Source organism: Dreissena polymorpha, chromosome 2 (genome assembly GCF_020536995.1).
Source record: "Dreissena polymorpha isolate Duluth1 chromosome 2, UMN_Dpol_1.0, whole genome shotgun sequence".
In the NCBI taxonomy this organism is placed as follows: domain Eukaryota; kingdom Metazoa; phylum Mollusca; class Bivalvia; order Myida; family Dreissenidae; genus Dreissena; species Dreissena polymorpha.
Window position 1 is genome coordinate 5707882 of NC_068356.1, and position 10442 is coordinate 5718323.

The window sequence follows — 10442 nt, forward strand, 5'->3', positions numbered from 1 at the left end:
TATTTTGTGAAAACTTTCAAAAATCTTCCACATTTTTTGTCCGATCCTTTCCAAATTTGCACAGTGTCTTTATATCAATGAGGACACGAACCCTACAAAAAATGAGCATTATTGGTCCATGAAGTATGTTGTAAAATACAGATAAACTGCTTTCCACTAATGTCATCAGCTAGGTACCACTTGTCATTGCTTGTTTCGCCGTTTTAAACCTAGGACAAGCTCTAAGTGGCGGGCGGCCGTGTTGATCAGACACTACCCATTAGTGGATGGCTTCCAGCTACTGGCGTTCCTCCTTAGCCACAGCCAGCTGGAGCTTCTTTCTGCTGCCTGTGATACCTTCTTAATGGCCAGCTTTCTCGCCTGTCCCTCTATTCCCATATCCTGGAACATCTTTCCCAGCGATGGTGCAGGAAACCCTCTGCATCCCACTTCAATCGGGTAGTTCCATTCTCTCCACCCGGCCTCTCTACATTCCTGGACGAGATCTTCGTACTTGGCCTTCTTTCTCTCATGTGCCTGAGTACATCTTTCTTCCCACGGGACAGTCAGCTCTACCAGGATGATCTTCTTTGTCTTTCCGGAGACCATCACAATGTCTGGGCGTAGGGTAGTGTGGACAATGTCTGGAAACTGCAGCTGTTTCATAAGATCTGCCCGTAGTTCCCAGTCATTTGTGCCGTCTAGGATACTCAGATGTCCTCCCTTTGTACCCTTCATTACTGTCCCTGCTGGTACAAAGTTGATGTGCTTTGCCCCTGCATGTACTCGTGCCTTCTTCTTGTGTCTCTCAAGTGTATCCGCTACCTCTCGGAGTACCTGGTCATGTCTCCAGCGGTATCTCCCCTGGGCAAGTGCTTCCTTACACGAGGACAAGATGTGGTCCAGGGTAGCTCTTCCTCCACATAGGGTGCATTCTGCTGTTTCTATCAGCCCCCATCTCTGGAGATTCGCCGGTGTTGGCAAGACATCATAAACTGCCCGGATCAGGAACTGCAGTTGAAAAAACTGGTACTTCCAGATATCTGTCCATGACAGTTTCCTCCCTGTTGTCTGCCACTTTGTCCAGCTTCCCTGGCTCCCCATCTGGACTGCTTTCACCTTTCTTATCTCTTCTTCTTCCTTTCGGATTTCGCTCTGAACAAGTTCTCTTCTTTGGACTGTTGTGGCTGAACTCCACGGTTGTCTAGTGTTCAAGCCGAGTCCCTGTCTACCTTGACAACTTGTTCCCACTATGTCTTGATGTCTCAGTCGACTCTCTGCCTGCTCAACTGTATTCGATGCTGACCATCTTCTTCCAGTTCTGACCTCTATCCCTGCATTTCTAATGCTCATGTCACTAGAGTCTCGTAGGGTCAACACGAGCCTTGCCTTACTAACTTTGTACTCCTCTACAATTGATGAAAGAGGGAGCTGCAACATTCCGGTTCTGTTGTAGAGTCCAATACTTGTCATACATGATGGAAGTCCGAACCATCGTCTCAGGCTCTTGTTTATCATGCTTTCCAAGCTATCAACCGTCGATGTTGGGATCTCATACAACATTAGTGGCCACAGAAGACGGGGCAGGAGGCCATGCTGGAAAAGCCATGCCTTGAACTTCCCTGGTAGGCCTGTTCCCTCTATCTTTGCAAGCCCATTCCTCAGTTGCTGCCTGATGGGCTCTGTGTTATTTCTGCTATCACCCAGTGTGGTGTCAAACCATTTACCCAAGCACTTGACGGGGTTGTCAATAAGTGATGGGATATCCTCGCCCTGTACCCTGAGTGTTGTCTTCTGCCAGACTTTACCTCTTCTCAAGATAAGAAATCTTGACTTCCTTGGTTTAAAGGCCATTCTAGCCCATGACACAACATCTTCAAGGGCTGATAGGATCCATCGAGCTTGTATGTGGGACTCTGTTGTGATAGTCAGATCATCCATAAATCCCCTCTGTGGTGGAAGTCTGATATCTGTCTGGGTCTTCGGTCCACTTGACTCCCTGTCTCCGGCTTTGTTGACGAGATTCATAGCGGCGATGAACAGTACTACTGACACTGTGCAGCCGGTTACAATCCCCTTCTGAAGCTGTATCCAGGATGTTGTAAAGTTCTGTGTTGTGAAGCGCATGTTGATGTTTCTGTAGTAGCTTCTGACAATGCTCTGAATATGTTCTGGTACATGGTGGTGTTTCAGAGCAAACTCTATTACCTGGTGGGGTACCGTGCCATACGCATTTGCTAGATCCAGCCATACAACTGTGAGATCTGTCTTCTTGATCTTAGCTTCCCTGATTAACTGGCTAATAGCGCATGTGTGTTCAATGCAGCCAGAGAATCCTGGAACACCTCCCTTCTGTGCTGATGTGTCAATGTACCCATTACTGGTCATGAGTGTTGTAAGACGCCTGGCAACCACTGACATGAAGATCTTGCCCTCCACATTCAACAATGATATTGTCCGGAACTGTCCAATATCCTTGGAAACCTCCTCCTTTGGGACGAAGATGCCTTCTGCTCGCTGCCACTCCTCCTTTACGCCAGACCACCTTCAATAGTTTCCACAACCGTCTCAGCAGTTTTGGGCATGACTTGTACACCTTGTAAGGTATTCCATTTGGGCCTGGTGCTGACTTGGATCTAGCCTTCTTGATTATATCTTGGACCTCCTTGAGGGTTGGTTCTCCCTCAGTAAATGCAACAATGGGCATGGGTACTGGGGCTATGCGTTCATGTCCCTCCATCCGCATATGTCTCGCCTGATCAGAGTGCGTGTTCTTCAGATGCTCTTCAACCTCCTCTTTAGAACAATTCAGCTGTCCCGCTTTCTTCTCTTCAAGGATTTCCTTGCTAAAACCATAGGGATTGGAAAGAAATCCTGATCTTTGTCTGGACTTCTCCCTTCTGGCTTTTCGTATCCTTTCCGCTTTCCTCAGGTCTTGAAGTCTGCGTCTGGTGTGGTCTCGTAGTTCCTGTAGACCAATTTTCTCTAGCTCTGATGCCTGTCTGTACTGGTTCCCCAAGTTGCGAAGGTCCTTCCTCAACTTCTCTATTTCTATCTGCCGTCTGTTCTTGGCGACTGTAGTCTGCTTCCTTTCCGATGGTGTCACCCCAAATCTTTCCTTCCCGACTGCATATATCAGTCTACACATACTCCGCAGTTTCCTTTCTACTGTTCCAAGTAACACCTGTTCCACGATGCCATCTACATCCTCATCAAACTTCTTCCAATGTTTCTCGTTCATAGCTGGCCATTTGATGCGCTCTAGTCTGTCATCTGTACGACTGCCCTGGCTACCAAGATCATGTTCTGGTCTTGTAGGCTTATCCACCTGTTCCACCTCAGATTCGTGGAGATCCTCAGCACTGTGGTGTTCTTCCTGGCTGTGGTCCTCCTGTGTCTCACCAGACAAGTCTGTGCACTGTCTCTGCTCCGGATCAGGCTGACAACCCTTCCTAGACCGATGTATCTTGAGACCCCTGGCATTCTTACAGATTTTCCCGCAAACACACTGAGCTGTCTCTGTATAGGCCTCACCTGTCAATGTCCGTTGTACTAGCCGTGTCGATTCCGTTGTGTCCGTCCTATTGGATCTCTCTTCCACCCCCCCTCTCGGAAGACCCTGGGGGTATCTTTTTGTATGTCTTGTTGTAGCTGTTCTGTGGGTAACTCCTTACAGAGTCATCATCTTGGGGTGCCGGCCCTTGATGCCCAATTCCAGTCTCTCCTGGATGTCCACTGTCTCTCCAGTTGTAACCAATCTATTCCTGGTTGTCATCCAGTCTTTCCTGGAAGTCACTGATTCCTCAGAAGTCATGTTGTAAAATACAGATAAACTGCTTTCCACTAATGTCATCAGCTAGGTACCACTTGTCATTGCTTGTTTCGCCCTTTTAAACCTAGGACAAGCTCTAAGTGGCGGGCGGCAGTGTTGATCAGACACTACCCATTAGTGGATGGCTTCCAGCTACTGGCGTTCCTCCTTAGCCACAGCCAGCTGGAGCTTCTTTCTGCTGCCTGTGATACCTTCTTAATGGCCAGCTTTCTCGCCTGTCCTTCTATTCCCATATCCTGGAACATCTTTCCCAGCGATGGTGCAGGAAACCCTCTGCATCCCACTTCAATCGGGTAGTTCCATTCTCTCCACCCGGCCTCTCTACATTCCTGGACGAGATCTTCGTACTTGGCCTTCTTTCTCTCATGTGCCTGAGTACATCTTTCTTCCCACGGGACAGTCAGCTCTACCAGGATGATCTTCTTTGTCTTTCCGGAGACCATCACAATGTCTGGGCGTAGGGTAGTGTGGACAATGTCTGGAAACTGCAGCTGTTTCATAAGATCTGCCCGTAGTTCCCAGTCATTTGTGCCGTCTAGGATACTCAGATGTCCTCCCTTTGTACCCTTCATTACTGTCCCTGCTGGTACAAAGTTGATGTGCTTTGCCCCTGCATGTACATAATTACCTCCCCTTGAATTGAGAAAATGGTGTTTATGCAATAAAGTCCAAATTTTTCATCCAATTCTTTCCAAACGTGCACAGTGTCTTCATATCAATGAAAACTCGAGCCCTGTCGAAAATGAGCAACATCGGACCTTTACGTCCAGAATTATCTCCTTGAGATGGCAGATTTAGAAATAATTATAGTGTACTCTTTTTTCCAATTAATAGTGCTATTAGAGTAAAGGATTTGCTGGCTACAGGCCAGGTTTCTCTGACATGATTCTCTTCTGATGGCTTTGCTGCAGACCACATAAACCCCTTAACCCAGAACAGTTAATTCTTTCTGCAAATGTTTGTGACTGTGGAAATCATTGAAATAAAAGAAGAAATTGCTGAAATTAGCATTTTTTCCTTTCATCACAATGCTTCCTACCCTATTAAATCAGTTTCTTCTTATTCCATTATAATTTAATTTGTCGTCTGCAATCTCTTTCAATTTGGAAAAGGGTTAACTACCAGAAATCAATTAATGCTGTAGTTTTGTTGATGAGAAATTATTTTTCCTTTAAAATGGGAGGTGATTATTGCTTAGGAGATTGCTCTGGTAGGGTTGAATCATTGTGGGAAATTGAGAAATTGTTCAGTCTAAAATATGTTGATTGGTAAAGGGTTAAATGGATACCATTTTTAAAATGGGAGGTGATTATTGCTTAGGAAATTGCTCTGGTAGGGTTGGATCATTGTGGGAAATTGAGAAATTGTTCAGTCCAAAATATGTTGATTGGTAAAGGGTTAAATGGATACCATTTTTTTCCAAGTTACCCTTTTCCTTATGCGAACATGGGTTGCCTGTTTAGTGGATGATATCTTGTCAATTTTGAGAAAAAAGAGGAATCTCTTCAAAACAAGCAAAAATTCCTTTTTTCTCAATGTTTAAGTCCACTTTTTAGCGTACCTGAGCAGATCATATTTTCCTCCTAAACCATTGAGCCAATTTCAACCAAATTTCATGTGGAGCATCCTTACGTCACGGGAAAAAAATATTGTTAAAAAAAAATTTGTTCACATAACCCAGCTGGCCGCCATGCCCATATATGGTCAAAACCTTAAAAAATCTTCTCGTCAGAAACGGCTCGTCGGATTTTCAATTTTTTTTACAGGGATGATCCTTAAAGGCTCCCCTAAAAAAGTTGTTCAAGAAAATTTGTTTCGGCGAAAAACATGGCCGCAGGAGCTCTTTGAACTTTGCATGTTTATACGTTTTTGCATATTTTGTGAAAACTTTGAAAATCTTCTTGTCCATAACCATAAGGCCTAGGGCTACCAAATTTGGTATGTGGTGAAATCTTATAGTCCTCAACCAAATAGGTAGAAAACATTGTGTTTAAAGGAGATTTTGCTTGCTATGAGCAATTTCTTCTTTTGTCTTCTTAAGTCATCTGAGGTAGAAGGGTAACTCCCCAGGTAACAGTACTTCAAGAAATCCTTCATTGCATAACACCTGTGAAGATGTAAGGTCAACTTCTGTTGAACCCATAAACCCTTTACCAAATGACAACTTTTGGACTGTCCCAAATTCAAAGAGGTCGCAGATGACAAAGAACATTGTAATGGAATGTGAAGAAATAGCTTTGGTAGGGTTGAAATCATTGTGATAAAAGGAGAAATTGCTCAAAATAAGCAATTTCTCCTTAAATCACAAATGATTTCTAGAGTCGTCTGCAATAAACCAGTAAATTCTTGTTATTGTTTGTAATGGGTTAATCCATTTCCACATTTTTGGTTGGAATAACCCATTACCAAACGATAACAGGATTTTATGGGTTTGGTGCAGAAGACTGTATAAATCATTGTGATTAAAGGAGAAATTGCTCATATTGAGCAATTTCTCCTTTAATCACAATTATTTATACTCTTCCAAAGCTATTTCTTCATATTCCATTATAATTTTAAGTGTTGTCTGCATCATCTTTCAATTTGGGACAGTTCAAAATGTGTCATTTGGTAAAGGGTTAATGCTTTACCAAATGACACATTTTGGACTTTCCAAATTAAAAGACTTAAATTGTAATGGAAAATGAAGGAATTGATTTTGGTATTTTATAAATCATTGTGATAAATGAAGAAATTGCTCAAAATGAGCAGATCTGGCATCATCATTTAGACATTTTAGATTAGATATATACTTCACTTTAATGTTTACATGTTGGAGTATATAGGGTCTACCATTCCCTTGGTCCTCTTGTATTACTTTTTATGTTAATTCAATAATAACAAATGTGCGCAAATATAAATGTACATTATTTGATTTATTTAGTTATCTGTGTGAATTTGTGCACATTTTTATGCCCCTGGTTGGGTGGCATATAGCAGTTGCACTGTCCATCTGTCTGGCATTACATTTTCCGGACTTTTTAACCAGGTTTTCCGAAGGAAAAAACTGGTTATTAGATTGGCGAATGCGGGCGGGCTGGCTGGCTGGCGGGCTGGCTGGCGGGCGGGCGGAACAAGCTTGTCCGGGCCATAACTTTGTCGTTCATTGTGTGATTTTAAAATCATTTGGCACATTTGTTACCCATCATTAGACGGTGTGTCGCGCGAAAAAATTACGTCAATATCTCCAAGGTCAAGGTCACACTTTGAGTTCAAAGGTAAAAAATAGCCATAAATGAGCTTGTCAGGGCTATAACTATGTCATTCATTATGAGATTTTAAAATCATTTGGCACATTTGTTCACCATCATGGGACGGTGTGTCGCACGAAAGAATCACGTCAATATCTCCAATGTCAAGGTCGCCACAACTAAAAATAGATTTATTTTAAAACAAACTTACAAAGGGGGTTAATTTTGTTTGTTCATTTCAAAAGTTCAGTTTGAGTTGTCTCCCTTTATCAGATTTTTTTTTACAATGAAAACCTGGTTTTGTGACAATTTTGTCCCTTGTTTCATAAATGCTTTGAGATATTAACCATATATTTGTTGTGTTAGTCTACCTACATGACTTACAGATGAATTGAGAGTTTCATTCCGGTCCATTGAGTTATGGTTATTGGACATAGGATTTCTCTATTATAAATGTTTTCCTGAGATTTTTTTTTACAAAAGTCTTTCAGATATTTAGCAGATTTTTGGTATGTAAGTCTATCGACTTGACCTTCAGATGAAGTGTTAGTTTTGTTCTGGCCCATTGATTTTTGGTGATGTTATGGATAATAACCGTTTTTTGGATGTTTTTTTATGAAACGCTTTATGATATTCACTGATATTTTGTTTGTGAGTGTACCTACATAACTTAAAGATCAAGTCAGACTTTCATTTCGGTCCATTGATATTTGACTAAATCAGCGGCCTTGGGCTTTTCTTAAAAATAACACTTCGGGAGATTTTTCCAAAACGCTTTCAGATACTGTCCAAGGCCCTAAACTTTGTCATATATCAATGGACCATACTTTTGTAGTGATTTTAAGCTCATCTGTCACTAAGTGACATAGTGAGCTTATGTGACCGTGTGATGTCCGTTGTGCGTCCGTCGGTCTGTCAACAATTTGTTTGTGTAGACAGTAGAGGTCACAGTTTTCATCCAATCTTTATGAAATTTGGTCAGAATGTATATCTTGATGAAATCTGGGTTTGGATTGTATTTGGGTCATCTGGGGTCAAAAACTAGGTCACTAGGTCAAATAATAGAAAAACCTTGTGTAGACAATAGAGGTCACAGTTTTCATCCAAGCTTTATGAAATTTGGTCAGAATGTTTATCTTGATGAAATCTGGGTTGGGATTGTATTTGGGTCATCTGGGGTCAAAAACTAGGTCACTAGGTCAAATTATAGAAAAACTTTGTGTAGACAATAGAGGTCACAGTTTTCATCCAATCTTTATGAAATTTGGTCAGAATGTTTATCTTGATGAAATCTGGGTCGGATTGTATTTGGGTCATCTGGGGTCAAAAACTAGGTCACTAGGTCAAATAATAGACAAACCTTGTGTAGACAATAGAGGTCACAGTTTTCATCCAATCTTTATGAAATTTGGTCAGAATGTTTATCTTGATAAAATCTGTATTGGGATTGTATTTTGGTCATCTGGGGTCAGAAACTAGGTCACTAGGTCAAATAATAGAAAAACCTTGTGTAGACAATTGAGGTCAGTTTTCATCAGATCTTATTGAAATATGGTCAGAATGTTTGTCTTGTTAAAATCTTGGTTGGGATCAAATTGGGTCATCTAGGGTAAAAACTATGTCAATAGGTCAAAGTTTAAAAAAAACTTGTGTAGACAGTAGAGGTCACAGTTTTCATCAAAACTTAATAAAATTTGGCCAGAATGTTAATCTTGATGAAACCTGGGTTGGGATTGTATTTGGATCATCTGGGGTCAAAAACTAGGTCACTATATCAAATCATAGAAAAATTTGTGTAGACAATAGAGGTCATAGTTTTCATCTGATCTTTATGAAATATGGTCAGAATGTTTATCTTAATAATATCTGATTTTAAATCGTATATGGGTCATCTGGGGTCAAAAATTAGGTCACTTGGCCAATTCTAGTAAAACCTTGTGTAGATGAAAGAGGTCACAGTTTTCATCACGTCTTAATGAAATTTTGTCAGAATGTATTAATTGATGAAATCTGGCTTGGGGTTGTATATGGGTCTGATAGAATTTAAGTTGATGTAGCAAGGTAAGTCAGGTGAGCGATTCAGGGCCATCATGGCCCTCTTGTTTAATTCTTTATTTTTTTTATTATTTTTTTTTAATGGAGATTTTCAGACCCAATGTTAACATTTATCAATATGAAGCATTTAATGACAAACTTCAATACATGCCAAAATCTGTTAAAAAGCCCCTTTAATGTTCAGTATTACTGTTTCCTCACAAATATCATAACTTAACAAGAAAATTTGCGAATCTGAGACACCTTTTTTTAATTTTGTCAATTGAACAAAACGTGAAAAGGCCCCTTTAAACTACCAACAAAACAAAGCAATAAGAAGTTCCAATCGTGAGCAAAAAATGTGAATTATAGAATGTTTGTTATTTTAACAATAAGTTTGATTGTGTCAGAAATATAAAAAATCACGGTATCATTGTTAATCAGGTAACATACTGTGAAACCATTATGACTTATGGGAAATTATTTTGTGTTAATTTGGTGGTTAGACGGATCAATAAATTTAAGATGGCATCAAATAAGTGTAATAAATAACAACATAAGTTGATACAGAGTTCATTTTCTAGGTTTTTTAAGCTGTATTATCAGATTTCAGCATGTCAGAGCTCATACGGCCATCTTTTTCAAACAATCTTGATGCAATTTGGTCAGTTTGTTAACCTGGAATACAACTAGGCCCAGTTTGAATCTGGGTCATGTGCGTCCAAAGATAAGGTCACCGTGTAAACCTTGTAACCACACATAAGACGCAACTTATATGACTCAATCTTTTTGAAAATTGTTCATAATCTTAATCTGGACAATATCTAGGCCGAGTTACAATCTAGGACATGCTTGTCAAAAACTAGATCATACAAATGTAAGATGGAATCCTAGAAAAACTGTGTAACCACTCTAGAGGCCACATTTATTACTCAATCTTCATTACACAAAATGAGAATGTTGATCTTGACATTTTCTAGGCTGAGTGCAAATTGTGGTCATGTGGGTCTTCATGAGGTCAAGTATGAGGAAAACCCTTGTTTATACTCTAATTATTACTAAATCCTGATGAAACTTGGTCAAAATGTTTATCTTTACAATATCTTGAAAAACTTTGAATCTGGGTCAGGGATGTTCAAAAACTAGGTCACAAGGACAAAAATTATAAACGACCAAAAAGGACATAAAGTAAAAATGTGAGACAACATTTATTAATATTGAATATAGGATTAAGTAATTATTCCCCTTTGACTGCAATGCTTTTCATGAAAGTTTATTTTAATTGTGTGTATCTTTTGTGTGTGATTGTTATTGGGGGTTTGATCGTTTTTGTACCCCCTTTTGAAGAAGTTGAAATATAGCAGTCT

The 10442-nt window shown here is 40.3% G+C and overlaps 1 protein-coding gene across 1 annotated transcript; it reads right to left on the bottom strand.

Moving 5' to 3' along the window:
* Window positions 1-252: 252 nt before the first annotated feature.
* Window positions 253-3793, bottom strand: LOC127865538 (uncharacterized). Its single transcript, XM_052405383.1, has 3 exons — window positions 3654-3793; window positions 2610-3431; window positions 253-2524 (listed from the first exon to the last, which is right to left on the bottom strand). The coding sequence occupies exons 1-3, from the start codon at window positions 3791-3793 to the stop codon at window positions 253-255; spliced, it is 3234 nt and encodes a 1077-aa protein (XP_052261343.1).
* Window positions 3794-10442: the final 6649 nt, after the last annotated feature.